At 45.8% G+C, this 14,421-nt stretch overlaps 6 protein-coding genes across 6 annotated transcripts; 1 reads left to right on the forward strand and 5 right to left on the reverse strand.

Annotated features, from left to right (window-relative positions):
- Positions 1-1,303: 1,303 nt before the first annotated feature.
- F5147DRAFT_781249 (uncharacterized protein) lies at positions 1,304-3,070 on the reverse strand (the record flags this gene model as incomplete). The annotated part of the gene is made up of 4 exons (XM_041442599.1): positions 1,304-2,578; positions 2,630-2,638; positions 2,696-2,917; positions 2,969-3,070. 4 exons carry the CDS (start codon positions 3,068-3,070, stop codon positions 1,304-1,306), a joined length of 1,608 nt encoding a protein of 535 aa, XP_041285255.1.
- Positions 3,071-3,816: 746 nt separating this feature from the next.
- F5147DRAFT_658900 (uncharacterized protein) lies at positions 3,817-6,671 on the forward strand (the record flags this gene model as incomplete). The annotated part of the gene is made up of 9 exons (XM_041434515.1): positions 3,817-3,942; positions 4,058-4,554; positions 4,857-4,940; positions 5,126-5,165; positions 5,255-5,438; positions 5,492-5,607; positions 5,659-5,968; positions 6,021-6,247; positions 6,297-6,671. The coding sequence occupies 9 exons, from the start codon at positions 3,817-3,819 to the stop codon at positions 6,669-6,671; spliced, it is 1,959 nt and encodes a 652-aa protein (XP_041285256.1).
- Positions 6,672-7,405: 734 nt separating this feature from the next.
- Positions 7,406-9,148, reverse strand: F5147DRAFT_781252 (uncharacterized protein; the record flags this gene model as incomplete). The annotated part of the gene is made up of 7 exons (XM_041442600.1): positions 7,406-7,541; positions 7,592-8,127; positions 8,183-8,290; positions 8,344-8,475; positions 8,529-8,612; positions 8,669-8,788; positions 8,840-9,148. The coding sequence occupies 7 exons, from the start codon at positions 9,146-9,148 to the stop codon at positions 7,406-7,408; spliced, it is 1,425 nt and encodes a 474-aa protein (XP_041285257.1).
- A 1,801-nt stretch (positions 9,149-10,949) lies between these two features.
- F5147DRAFT_537936 (uncharacterized protein) lies at positions 10,950-11,153 on the reverse strand (the record flags this gene model as incomplete). The annotated part of the gene is made up of 1 exon (XM_041430190.1): positions 10,950-11,153. A coding segment is annotated over one exon (204 nt), but the record flags the coding sequence as incomplete, so codon positions are not given.
- An 844-nt stretch (positions 11,154-11,997) lies between these two features.
- F5147DRAFT_588042 (uncharacterized protein) lies at positions 11,998-13,364 on the reverse strand (the record flags this gene model as incomplete). The annotated part of the gene is made up of 4 exons (XM_041432055.1): positions 11,998-12,485; positions 12,534-12,841; positions 12,883-13,099; positions 13,151-13,364. The coding sequence occupies 4 exons, from the start codon at positions 13,362-13,364 to the stop codon at positions 11,998-12,000; spliced, it is 1,227 nt and encodes a 408-aa protein (XP_041285259.1).
- A 16-nt stretch (positions 13,365-13,380) lies between these two features.
- On the reverse strand, positions 13,381-14,289 carry F5147DRAFT_588044 (uncharacterized protein; the record flags this gene model as incomplete). The annotated part of the gene is made up of 3 exons (XM_041432056.1): positions 13,381-13,587; positions 13,646-13,954; positions 14,005-14,289. The coding sequence occupies 3 exons, from the start codon at positions 14,287-14,289 to the stop codon at positions 13,381-13,383; spliced, it is 801 nt and encodes a 266-aa protein (XP_041285260.1).
- Between the last annotated feature and the right edge of the window lie 132 nt (positions 14,290-14,421).

Here is a 14,421-nt window from a genome sequence, read left to right on the forward strand (position 1 = left end):
AAGATGAGGGTACATAAATCCACACAAATATAACATGTACATATTTACACAAGATAAGATTACAAGTGCTCTACACAAATATGACATGTGCATATTTGCGCAAATATGATATGTGCATATTTGTGCAAGATGAGATTGCAAGAGTTCCACACAAATATGCACATGTCATATTTGCGCAAGATGAGATTGCAAGAGTTCCACACAAATATGACATGTGGATATTTGCGCAAATATGAGGTTGCAAGTGTTCCACACAAATATGACATGTGGATATTTGCGCAAATATGAGGTTGCAAGTGTTCCACACAAATATGACATGTGGATATTTGCGCAAATATGCACATGTCATATTTGTGCAAGATGAGGTTGCAAGTGTTCCACACAAATATGACATGTGCATATTTGCGCAAATATGCACATATCATATTTGCGCAAATATCCAAATGTCATATTTGTGCAAGATGAGGTTGCAAGTGTTCCACACAAATATGACATGTGCATATTTGCGCAAATATGCACATATCATATTTGCGCAAATATCCAAATGTCATATTTGTGCAAGATGAGGTTGCAAGTGTTCCACACAAATATGACATGTGCATATTTGCGCAAATATGCACATATCATATTTGCGCAAATATCCAAATGTCATATTTGTGCAAGATGAGGTTGCAAGTGTTCCACACAAATATGACATGTGCATATTTGCGCAAATATGCACATATCATATTTGCGCAAATATCCAAATGTCATATTTGTGCAAGATGAGATTGCAAGTGTTCCACACAAATATGACATCTGCATATTTGCGCAAATATCCACATGTCATATTTGCGCAAAATGAGGGCCTTTGATATACCATAACGCAAGCTTAACCTAAAGGTAGTTACAAAATTATGGTTAGAATATGACAGCAGAAAATATATGTACTAATTTGGCCATCATCACTCGTAACATCGACAAGGACGGTATCACAGTTCCCGAGGGTAAATAGGTCGCTGGGAGGGTATGATTGGATCACCCTGCTTGGCATGATCACTTGAGGTTGGAAGGCAGAGTGAAGTTGCAATCGAAATTTGTTCCACGCATAAAAGCATCCATGTCTGTGGTCCCAGCGAGTATTCTCGCCACTGGAGAGGGAAGAACACTGGATGAACTGGGAGACTGCGTGATCAAAATCAACGAGTGCGTATTTGGTGAGAATATCGACAGGCGACAGGGACTTGAGATCTGGTGTTGAAGTTAAATGGAAGGCAGTGAGAGCATCTCCAGAAAGAATGCCCTTGTGAAAATGATTACGGACTCATCGAGGTCCATGGACAGAATATGCTTCATCAGGGAGTATATGAGAAATCCAGGAGAGTGCTGGGTTGACGGTCGTCACTTCCTCATCTTCAAGGTTTATGGCGTTGACGAGCGATGCGCCATGGGAAGTGATTAGCGCATACAGGTTGAACAATTCCATTGACTCCTGGCGATTGAGAATCCGTACACACTGCTCCGTGAAATCATTCACTCGTCGACTTGTTCGGGCAAAGAGATCCTTGCAGTGAGTGATGAGCAAGCGCTCCGTCATGTCGGCTAAAAACTGCATCAAAGTACCCAGTCTCTCAATTGTGCCTCTGAAGCTTTGGAGTAACTCGAGCTTGGGGATGAAAAAGTCTTCTTTGGCGCCCTTCTTCCCCCTCCTCGCCTCGGCCTCGACGATAGCATCCTTGAATGCATGAAAATCGGAGAGTGCCTGCACCATCGACTGTAAGGATTCGGGAGAATGGACTGGATTTTGAGCATAATAGAAAAAATCTATGAGAGCGCAGATTGCGCGAACAAATCTAGGTGGAGCAGCACCTGAGATTGAAGCAACAATGGTGCGTTGAATATGACGATGCTCACACCCAGTCATTTGGTTGACGTGTGTGATGCCTTTAGTAAAGTGGTGCGTCCCTACCCATTTGTGCTGAGTGATGAAGTGGGTGTCGAGCTCGGTTTTTCCTACTATCTCCTTGATCCATTTGAGTGGATGATCTGCAAAAAACTTATGAAGGGTATGTAAAACTTCGCCAGGGAGAAAGACGGATGGACACGAAAACGACCAATCAAGCCAATATGGCATGTGGACCCCAGACAGATGGGCAGCTTTTGCTGCCTTCTGAAATTTGTCGAGATCCCAAGGATCAATCTCTTTGGCGATCTCGTGTATAAGTTGTAGTGTGTGCTTCCCAGTGCAAGGAGGATAGAGAATTCCGTCACCGAATTTGTCTTGTGTCACCATAGTGATTGGAGAGACATTCTTGCTGACTGCAGCAATCATGGAGGCCTCGGGAAGGTCACATACATGGGCGATGAGTGGTGTAAAGATGTATCGAATATATTGGGAAGGATCAGGCATAAAACAGCCATCACTGAAAGCGATACAGCGCCAAGCTTGCAGGGTGGCCTTGGAGTGAACCTCCGAATCAATGTTACCGATGGTGATGAAAAGTGGGTGCATCTCGAGCCCTCCAGTAATCCGCGTGACAGGAGTCTTATCGGATCCCAGGATGATAGGTACTTGCGTAGCACCTACTGGCAGATAGTCCTAGGTATATAGAATTAACTTCAAGTAGTAGACTTAAAGGGCCAAACTAACCTGGATTTTCTATGCCATATCAGCACTCATATAATCTCCATACTCGCGTTGACTTCCTGTATTGACTACATGTGGCTGGAAGGTAATGTGATTGGCGAAAACCGGATCGCTGAAAAGTTGTTTGACAACCTCTAGAGCATTGCGCCAAATAAGTTGCACGGGATAAGTCGTCTTGTAGCCTGTAAACTCTAGGTTCGAAACTTTCCATGGCACAAAGGAGGGTAGTGCATCGGTCCAATCTAGAAGTTGCTCCTTGGAGGTGAAGGATGGTTTTGGGCGAGTGTGAAACTGGAAACAATGGAGTCAGGCCTGTCAAGCAGCACTCAAAGTCTCTCCTACCCATTTTAACTTTAAAAACTTGTCAATCTGAGCTTGAGTTAAGTTTTCAACCAAGAACTTTGCCATCTCCCATTCTCCTTCATCATGAAAAGGGTAATACATATTTATTTCTCGCCGATAATTATACTGATCATCTAGCAGCCTGTCAAACAGGTTCCTGCCAACACCAAAGACATATCCCGAGTGCGGATGACAATAACCAGTAGTGGTAGAAGGTTTTGACGATTGGGAACCTCGCAACCCAGGGGGAACAGGGAATTGATGCGGACATTCCTCGTGTGGCCAACAGGTAGACTGAGAATTCAAGTGCAGGGTAATGGCCTCGATTGTAGGAAACTCTTTACTGCAGTTGGGACAAAACCTGGTACAGGTATGTCCATTGATCATCAGCACTATTGAGTGACAATGATAGTATATGCACACTTGCTGCCCTTTGCTGAGTGCTAGGCGTTACGCAGTGCGCAAATCGATTCAGTCTTTTAGACTCCGCCGGCTGATGTCAACCTTGTGATAATCCAACAGGTCGCTTCATATAATTGCAGATTTCCCAGTTAGCCTTCTGCAGGTTCTCCCAAGTCCACCCTTTGTACATGATGATTCATACAGTCTCTTCTCCACAAGTCAGTTCCTCCCCCATTTCTCGAGGCGGTAGTTGCCCTCCTCCATCAAGCAGTCCTCCATCTTCACCTCTGTCAGGCGGACGTGCTACCACTCCTGGATCATCTCTTTTTGATTCCAGTCTCAAGTCAGAAAGCTCTCCCAATATGAGGCATTCTGACATATGTGCTTCACTAAGAAGCATATCCTCACTGTCAAAGACACCTCAGATTGCAGCTGCCAAATCGGAGATGGACAGCCTATTCTATAATCCATCTACACCTCCAAATCCTGCACGCGCTTCTCGACGTGGCTTTATCCGCGAGAGAATGAGCAACAAGTTCATTCCGTACCCCCCCTCTCCAGCTCCAATTGAGGTCCGTTATGCAGCTCGTGTCACTGGGCGAGAATGCAAACCATATGTATCCTGACTCACTTCTCGAGGTATCATGTATTTCTTTTATTTAATTGTAGAGACTAAATTATTGAAAGCATGCCGGAACATTGGAAAATGGCCTCACACAAATGCGTCCTGCAACCTTGTACAAAGGGTATCAAGCAAAGCTTGCTGCTCGTGAGACTGCACGCCAGCGCATGTTGGTGACCACATGGGAAATCGAGGAAACCGAGCGCTTCCTTGAGTTCCTGGATGCTCTGCATGTCGACAACGAAGAACGGCTCAGATTTGCTCAAGAAGACTTAAACATCTTTAGGAAGCTATTTTCTGAGCGTGACCGTTCTGATGTCAATGACGACAGAGATTACCTTCAAGCTGTCTACGAGGATGAAATGGAGATTCTTCGCGTTGTCTCGCTACAAGCTGAGCAGTTCTCAAAGATCTTAGGTGCACGTGTCAAGAAGGATTTCTTGCAACCTGGAGCCAAAGGATCGGGATCACCATCGCCTGAGCCTGGGGTTTCGATTAGAGATAATCTGGTATCCGCAGATCAGGAAGATAACTCACAGGTTTCGGTCAATTCGGCAGCACAGTCTGCACACCCTTCCCATACGCCGTTATTTGTATGAGCCCTGCGCTTCCAATTGAGGTATGTATACATGTGTCCAGTCATTATGCGCTCGACTGATCAATCGATAAGAACACATTGTAACATGCATGCTACAGTTTAGCAAATCCATCATGGCCCCTTTCTCATTTGTATTCATTTTTCACATCTGCAGCTGTTCTTTTTACATCGTGCCCCTTCATTTTAACCCTTATCCTGTTCGCAGCCCCATGTCACAAGACGTGTAGTTTATTTGGGTGTTGTTTGTGTACAGTCGCTTCTCGTAGAATTCAAATTGGACTGCTCTCTGCGCACATGCATCCTCAACTCCCTCTACTTTATGGCCAGCAAACGTGCACTGCCCCGCAAAGGTAAGACTAACTTTGCGAAACCTGTGCATGGTTCGGGCCTCAACCCATCTCATGCTCCTGCGGACAGTCAATTGAATCTTGTTGATGAGCAACCGCACGAACCAATGTCTTTTTTTAACCCTCACACCTCAAATCAGCTGCTGCCATTCAATCCTCACACTACCCACCATCTGCACCATCCACAGGACTCCGCGCACCATCAGCACACGTCCGCTCCCCACCAGCGTGAGTCTGCTTACAATCAGCATGAAGACTTCGCCCAGCATCAGCAAGAAGATCTCGCACATCATCATCAGGATTTCGCCCAGCATTAGCATCAGTCCGCTCCCTACCAGTGCGAGCCAGCTTACCAGCATGAAGATCTCGTGCACTATCAGCATCAGGACTTCGCGCCTCCTCAGCAGGACTTCGCGCCTCCTCAGCAGGACTTCGCATATCCTCAGCAAGACTTTGCGTCTGGCGCTGGATCCTCGACCGGATATGTTGCTCCGTCATTAGGTAAGTCTGCCTGCGCTCATAACATATGTCTAGCACTTACCCTTCCACCATAGCGCCCAGTTGGGTCGGCGATGATGAGGAATTTCAGACTCATTCAGTCCTGCCACCGGATCTCCACCACTTATGGCCAATGTCGACGGGAGAGATCCCCAACTCCCATGTGATACATGTAAGTCAATGTTAGTATCTGCATCATCGAAAATTGACCTGACATTACTAGACTACAGGGCCTGCAAGGACATCGAAAGCACGTTGTCGTGCAACTCGACGTCTGCCCCCCACACCACACCTTGTCATTCCTGTTGTGATGCCCACAACGATGACAGGGACTGTCGCACCTCTGGAATCCATCGAAGGTTCCGCCGTTGACATTAGTCCCGAGACGCGCAAACAAGCGATCTCAGCCTCAAAGGAACGCGTATTATCCATCATCTTTTCTGACGATGCACTGGTATCTCTCGCGGCTGACAAAAAGCGCATCGTCAAAAAGGGCATTTCCGAAGTAAGATCTAGAATACCAGCCCTTCTCGGTATGAATTAACATGCGAACACTGACTTATACTAACTATTTGATCCTACTAGTTGCAACACAATGGACGGCTAACGAAAAGGACATCGTGAACATTTGGTGCGCAGTGACGAAATTTCGCACTGCGTTCGCAATGATCATCCGACAAGCTGTTGTGATGGGATATTCCCTCTTCCCACCACAGGGCTGTACTATCCCCCCAGATACTTTTCGTGTTGATCGGATACGCTGCCTCGTCGTAGATAACGACTTAGCATTCATGCATCAATACACTTTTGCAGTAAGTCTTTATTTAATTTCGAGAACATTTTTTTAATCCATTTCGACAGGACGGTGCGCTTGTCATTCACTCGAAATTCACCAACCCATTCATCCTTCATGTCCTAACGAAACTCATCTGGTGTTCGCCCTTCCGGCTCCACACTTTTGTCGACGAATGCCTATGCCGTCAAATACGTTACACTATTGGCGCAGCCGGCGCCATTACAGAGTCTGCATTGATGGAGCAGGGCTTGATACAACTTACAAAGGGTAGGATTACCCCCCAGATGATGCATTCGACATTCACAAAGATTGTTCTGGGCCTGGATCAGCTAAGTGACGCTGAAAAGGTTATTTTAGACAACTTCACAGACAGCATCGTCGTTTGCGGGCGCTCGCAACAGCAAGCCAACGACGAACTATCTGATTTTGATTTTGAATAGATATGTACATCATGTATATCGATAATATATTCACATTAGCTAATAGTTGTATCTCACTCATGAAAATTTCGATGCTATTTTACATATTTGTATCGTGTCCGATTCAAAAAACTAACATTTTACTACAACGGCAGTCCCAGAGCGGTACACCGCTGAGTGCCGAAAGGCTATCACACAGGTCTAAAAGTAGCACCCTGTGGCTGACCTCACCGCCGCCTCAGTCCAATGTCCTTCTCGGTACCTCTTGCCGAGCAATATAATATATCTATAAGGAGGCGAGGAGGCGAAGGGGTTGTGAGACATGCTTACAACCACCAAAAGAGCTATTAGAGGCACCGTCGATACCCTGGCGACCAGAGCTATAGTTAATATAAGCATCAGAGATTCTGGGTAGGTCTTGTACGACACCTGGCAGAAGCATCTCGCGCATACCTGTCACACAGGTCAGTCTCCATAGGTCGTGTACATATCTCCCCAATGTTTGATGTACATAGAGTTTCAGATGTGAACCATATCTAATTGACATTTTGTGCACCATTCTGATCTCACCAGCATGGACTGTTGCAGTGAAGCCGCAGGTATATTCATGCCATTGAAAGAGTTGAGCATCTGAGCAAACAAAACGGGTCACAAATTGAAACATTGCATTACGACGGTTTAGATATAGACAAAAAAAATTAGAAAACGAGTGTGATATATGGAACGATGGAAAAGAAGCAGCGTCGGAATGAACATCACAGATTCTCATTCCACAGGAGGTTGTTCTGAATCGTGGTCTGCCACTGGGGACTGTTGTTTGTGAGGAGCTTAGGAACGGCCATGTTACTGGGGAAATCAGCGAGGTCCTCCTGGAAATATTCTATGAGTATTCTTGGCGATAATGAGCAATGATATATAAGTTTCAGTTATGAAACACTTACTGCCGAAACGCATTTTCAATTGATGTATGTTGGAAAACAGTACCTTGATGATTGTTCACTGCCTTCTGCTTGACAACTTTGCGAATGTTCTCAAGCGAGGTATCAACAAAATTCCAAAATTTTCCCGAAGTGAAAACGGCAGGCTTGCCAGAGTCGTCCTCAGCAAGAGCTCTGCTATATGGGGTGGTATCAGGCCCCTCGTTATCCTCGGGCTCATAATCCTGGTCTGCATCGCCATTGTCACCCGAATCTTCCTCCAACTCTCTCGTCCCATCAGCTGGTTTGCCATTGTCGACGACTGCACTGCCAGCAGTTCCTGTGCTGTGCATTTCCTGGCCTTCGTCCTGGCCATCTGGAATTTCTTCTTCGCTTAGCATCTCATGCTCGATGCTGTCGATGTCGATGCCGAGTTTTGGTCCAATTCTAGCGCGGACAGCAGTGTGGAGAGACAGAATAAGACAAGGCGAATAAAGGTCCTTGAGTGGAACGGTCCTGTAGTCACTGATACCAATCATAAAGACGCGCAAGCAGCACCGCTAATTATCACAGGTTATAATAACCACAATGTCTGATCATAGGATGAAAACGCACCAAAAATGCAAGCCTGTTCCAATGAGCCGAGTCAACCTCAATGGAACCATGTGCAAGTGATTTTGCCGTGTCCATAATGCTCATGTGTTTGCGGATAGAGGCGAGCAGCTGAGCAATCATTTTAGCGATTCTTGAGACAAATTGACTATCATGTTGCGTACCTTGTTCTTCATGTTACCTCTAATCGATGAAAGCAGCTCACTGACAATTTTTGCCAATACCGCAGTCAGCTCCACGTCCTCAAACAGTGATGGCGGAACTTTGAATACACCACTGTTGTCTTTTATGAAATTCTGTCGCAGTGTCAGTTCTTGTGAATGAGTCGCCATAACTCAAAGGGGGTCACCATGATGTGGGGATGTGTGTCCGTCACATATGCGGTAATGTTGGGCGACAGTAGACATGCTATCAAGCGATTTTGGAGTGCGGACTGCATAGCACAATTAACCTGGTGATTTGTGGGTGGAGACGGCAAAAAAAAAACACTTTAAAATCTTTGGAGTTTAGCAACTCTTTCAAATCATGGAGAAGAGCAGCCTTTTGGCCTGTATCACTCTTCATCATACATACTTTGAGATCAATGAGCATGTAATAAATTCCTCCGGTCTAGAGGCATTTCAAAAAAGTGAGGATTTGTCAAGCGATACAGCAACTCACATCAATAAAGTCATACAGATCTTTTTCTGAGATGTCGTTCTCCTCAGCCACCTTCTTAGCATACACTTTGAGCTGTTTCGTGCATGAGGGCATAAGGATTGTTGGGTCATCCTGGTCAGCAGCAGAATCTGTCCTTCGGTGATGTATACCAGCGGTAATTGGCTCATTAATTGAATCACTAGATGAGGGAGAACGTGGAACAGCAGAATGTGTTATACTATCACCAACAGCAGTCAAGCTATGAGACAACGATGTGCTGTCAACTGGAAACATGCCAAGTGGTGAGCGTGCATGAGCGATGTTTACCATTGCCTGAGAACCACATGCAGAAGGGGCTCGTGTTCTGCCAAGTTGACTTCCGCTGGAAGTTGAAACACTTCTTCCTCGAGGCCACAGTAGGTTGATGTCTGGGGCCAACAAACCATTGTTTCTGGAACTCTGAGCCTGTGAATTACCTGAAGTCTTTGAACTTCGAGGACGCACAGGAAAACACGAAATCATGATGTTAGAGGTTAAGAAAATACACAAGACCTGGGGTTGCCGACGACAAATGAACAAGTGGAAAGCCGGAATCAAGTCAAATCACGCTAAACTCGCTTAACGTAAATTCGGTAAATTCGGGGCACACATTGAAACTTTTGCAAACCAAGCTTGATAAAACAAAGTGCAGCAGAGAAGGCAAATCGAATAGCATTGAGTATACAATTGGTATCAAAGGTGTGAAGGCGGAAAAACATGGGTACATGATAGTTAAAAAAACATGCAAATGTGATCGTCATCCATGTCTACATCCTTACCTTGACCGTGGTGTTCTCGAACTAATAGTTACCAGCATTGGTAACCAAGCCTCGCATCTTCTTAAGGCCCAGCTAGTGGACCAGCGTGACAGAAACACTCTTGAAAGGACTTTTCAACTAGCAGAACTGTGGGGAATCTGTGTGGAGGTCCAGCACACAGAATTGTTCTACTTTAGAACAGCAAGAGCGGTGGTCTGAAAGCTACCCTGCTTGAACCTGTGAGTGTCAGCGTGTTGTAATCAAGGTAGGCTTGCTTACATGACTGCTGTTGGTAATAAAAGCACTGTCAATGAAACAGAAGGGATTTGGGATGCGCGGTTCACCTCTGCTTTAGAACAGCAAGAGCAGTGGTCTGAAAGCTATCCTGCTTGAACCTGTGAGTGTTAGTGTGTAGTAATTGAGACAGGCTTGCTTACATGACCGCTGTTGGCGACAAAAGCACTGTCGAGGAAACAGTAGGGCTTTGGGGGTTCACCTCTGCTTTAGAACAGCAAGAGTGGTGGTCTGAAAGCTATCCTGCTTGAACCTGTGAGTGTTAGTGTGTAGTAATCGAGGCAGGCTTGCTTATATGACCGCTGCCGGTGACAAAAGCACTGCCAAGGAAACTCTTCAATTGTCCTCATGTCTCTAAGCGGAACCAGGAGGCAGGAAGTAGGGGTTTGGGATGTGCGGTTCACCAGGAAGGGTATGTGGCGCCATGTGAATGTTCGAACCTGATGCTGTGGGAGCTGACTGTGCATGGATGGGGCGTGTGTCTGCACTTGGATGATAGCCTGAGTAAAGATGTGGAGCCAGTGGCATTGGTAGCGGATGAAGGTACAGTTGTGATGGAGGAATATACAGTTGCGGTGGAGGAAGGTATGGTTGTGGTAGAGGAACATATTGTGGTGGTGGATAGTGTGCATGAGGTAAAGAGGAGTGGAAGTATTGGGGCGGAGGAGGGTATGACTGCGTGAAGTGGCCCTGACCATGCTGATCAAAAGCAGCAGTATTAGATTGAACCACAGAATTTTGCTGAGCGGATGGTGATGACCTGTGAACAACTTCAAGCTGACGGGACAAGACGGTGCAGCCTTCTTGCCCCGTGTGCTGGAGTTGCTTGCTCTTGCTTTTGATTTTGTGGCGGTCCTCGGTTTGGCAGAAGGTTTATCGAAGGCTGGAACCGGTACCAACAAACCCTGAACATCATTATTGGTGCTTTCGGCTTCTTGAGGTGCGTCGCCAGCTTTCTTCGAGGCTTTCTTCTCCTTCATATGATGTACAGCTATGGCCCGAACTTCCGCCACGTTTGTAACTCGGAGTGGTGTTTCATGAAGCGTTTTGGGAATGACAAGGTGGATATGTGCATAGTTATGAAGAGAGTAGGCATTGACAAGAAAGTGCGGAGTGGACTTATGGCGAATGGTAGGTTTTGTCCGAGATGTTTCGATCCGTTCTTGACGGACATTTTGTTCGAGGGTGTCCGTACATTGTAAGTCGATACAGTTGTGCTGGAGATTGACGATGCATATGATATCCTGTTGGACAATGGTCTGAATGGTTCGTGCATTTGTAAAAAAAGACTCACCGATGCCATTACAACTGCTTCATCATCCGTAAGATTCAGACATGGGAGATGGACAGAGGCATGTAATGTATCCAGAAATGTAAAGAGCTGTAGTGCGACGTGAATTACTGTTTTGTGGTCCTCCGGTGATATGAGGATCTCGCGAATTCGTCCAATGCCCATCTAGTAGCATGAATCAACAGCCATGAAAAGTCATGAAATTGCTTACCGGTCCATTCACCCCTTGACGAAAGAAAACATTACTATCTAAATGAGCGACATCGCCCTCACTCAGCACAACTGATTTTCCAAAATGGCAAACGATGCCAGGCCATGCAGTCTTCAAGGTCTTCGCACAATGAGTGTTCTTCCAGGCCATGACATCGGTCCTTGTTGTTTTTCCATTTGCGCCAGCAGTCGATAGAGCCTTTCCAGAACCTACATGGAATATGAGTGAAGATAAAGCAAGGTAAAATGCACTTAAATACCAGGTACTGGGGGGATTTGAACAAAATGGGACAACCCGAGAAGTCGGGCTTGCTCTGGGTGATCATGCAGGTACCCAATGACCACTGGACCTGCCTGAACCCATTTTGCTGCCTCGGGGTTGTACCAATATCTGCCAGTGGCCACATGCTTGACAATGTCTTGGTGAGCGAAGGTTCTGCAGCTATCACGGCTTGGCGCTTGATGATTGCTATATATACATGACAAACGGAAAACATGATTAAATGACTCGTATCTTTCTGTTGAAAATACAATTGCAGGCCCAAACCGACGAATGTAAGCTGGGAGGTGAATCAAAAAGTGAAATTTCAGCTTGCTGATAATGATACTGGGGGAGCATTGTGCCGTGACGTTAAGGAAATCCTCGATCGTTCAAGATAACTTTGCCTGAAAGACTCAGCATGAGACCTAGAATCTATATTTGCATATAAACTTACAAGATAAGCTTCCATATTCAATATGTTGGTGTGCCATACAAGCACAACAAGTTCACCGATGATAGTCCATGCGTCGAGAACAGTTGAAGGCACGAGGTCATAAATTAAGAACAGCATCACTTGCGCCAAGCTCTTGAAATGCTTTCCAATCAGGCTACCTTTATAATGGCAGATGTAATCCGCACCCAGGCACGGAGCGTTCAGTCCATCAGTATCGACAGAATGGAGATGGGTCTGAAAAATGTCCATGAGCTTTGCTTTTTCGAGTAAAAATACAGTTTGCCCCCAGAAGTACTTGACGACACCAAGTAGCACTGTATGCAGGATTTCCGTTGGTGTGTCCATGTGCATATTGAGACCTGCTAGTAGTGTCAATGAGAGGGTCAACATCGTGAAAAGAAACTAACCATCCATCCCCAACAATGGGTTGATGGTGTCGTCAAGTGTGTTGCCTCGCAGAAGTTCCTCGAATTCCTTCTCCAGTGCAGCTGTGACATCGGCTTCAGACATTGCTTGAGTACCAGCTGCGCGTTTTCGGAGCTTCTTTCCAAGTTCCACAAGGGTGTTGATGATAGAGGTGGAGGCCATATCACGAATACCCGTCGTCGACACCAAATTCTTGATTTTCTCCGTCACACCAGACTTCAATGCTGTCTCAAACTGCTGTCGGATGTTCGTTGTTTGCAGTGCTTTCTGGTGTTCGCAGATTTCCTGACTACAAGTGTATCATCAGGTGTTAGAGTTCGATTCAAATACATGCTTACCGTGAACAGGCTACTATAACCATTCTCAGATGCCTTGAATTCTTTTGTTCCACCAATGTCGCACGTCCAACAGAAATAATTACAGTTTAGCCCTGCATGGCTGCACTCCTCTGCCTGCATGGGATTGTCCCCAGCAAGGAAAAGCCCGCACGGAATCAGCAAGACTTCTTCGTTATCTTTGCAATCCCATGCGACGACACCGGATGTAGCTGCATCGCTATAGGTCATGTTAGAACTTCAATTTGAGTGAGCCAATAAACCAACAAATGAAATTGATTGTTTCATTGCCCGCATGAGTTCCATGGGAGCAACATGAGGCGAAGATGTAACAAAGCGTACAAAGAATTCTTTCTCCAGCATCTCACAGGGTAAATTTGCGTTCAACATATAGATCACGTGATGTTGATTCCATTGTTTGGATATGTTACCGGAAACATCGTCCATGAATATGATGGGGGGGACTGTATATACCATGCGACCGTTTGCCTTTTTACGCATTGGACTTGGCAAAAGTGACGCATATTTGGTGGATGAGGCTGTTATCATGTGAGTCCTGTGATTTCTGATACAGATGGGCACATAACACACCTGTAAGCCCACAATCAAGTTCATCATGTGTCGCAGCTATGTCTTCAAATGACCTTACAAATGCGGATGTAGGAATGATCTCTTGCTCATCATGAACAATGAATCCGGCCTGTTATTCAAGTAGTTAGAATATCATATGTTATAATAGATGCATGACGACCACGTACCTCCGTTCGTTCGACTGCCCAACCAAGTGCATATAAGGGCTTCGCATCTGCATGCTCATGGAGTTTGGTGTCATCGCCATCTGAGTCTGCAGGAGGCGAGGCATAAAAAAAGCGCTCTGGAATAAAGTAGTCTCCAGAGTTATCCTGTAAGAGTTCATCTGTGAAGTAAATCGTTCCATCTACTCGAACCGCCGGTGGTGACAGAAGATCGAGCAACATCTTCTTCCCATTGAATACTTGCGACATCCCCTCACCACCATCCTCGGGGTAATCCTTCATTGCAAACCGAGTAAGTGGATTTGCGTAGTCCTAAATTTAATGTCACTACCGTGCTCATGTGAGAGACGTGTTAGATGCACCTTTGCGATTGCTTCTGCGATGTTGTTGATGTAAAATATGTCGCCAGCACAAGATGTGACTTGCTGAGTCGGATTGCTGACAAGACTATCCAGGTATGTGTGGCACTTCTTCATCGAACCCAGCGAGGGGACATTTTGAGCACCAAGACTTCTGGCCCAATTGAGTATGGCTTTCTTCTGGGTCTCGGAGAATGGGAGTTGCGGAGAGCTGAAAAGAAGGGATGTGAAGAAGTGCTTGACAGGGATGTAAGTATTAGGTTGTGACACAGATACAATGAGAAACATACCGCTTTTGATGGCGCTGGATATGTTGGGTTATTCATTGAGACCGTATCGAAGTTCGCACTCGCCTTATCATGGATATCATCTGGTAATGTCACTGAACACATGGCCCTGCAGAACGAACAGTGATGTCAC

The sequence above is a fragment of the Suillus discolor genome (assembly GCF_016758755.1).
Source record: "Suillus discolor strain FC423 chromosome Unknown F5147scaffold_130, whole genome shotgun sequence".
Classification (NCBI taxonomy): domain Eukaryota; kingdom Fungi; phylum Basidiomycota; class Agaricomycetes; order Boletales; family Suillaceae; genus Suillus; species Suillus discolor.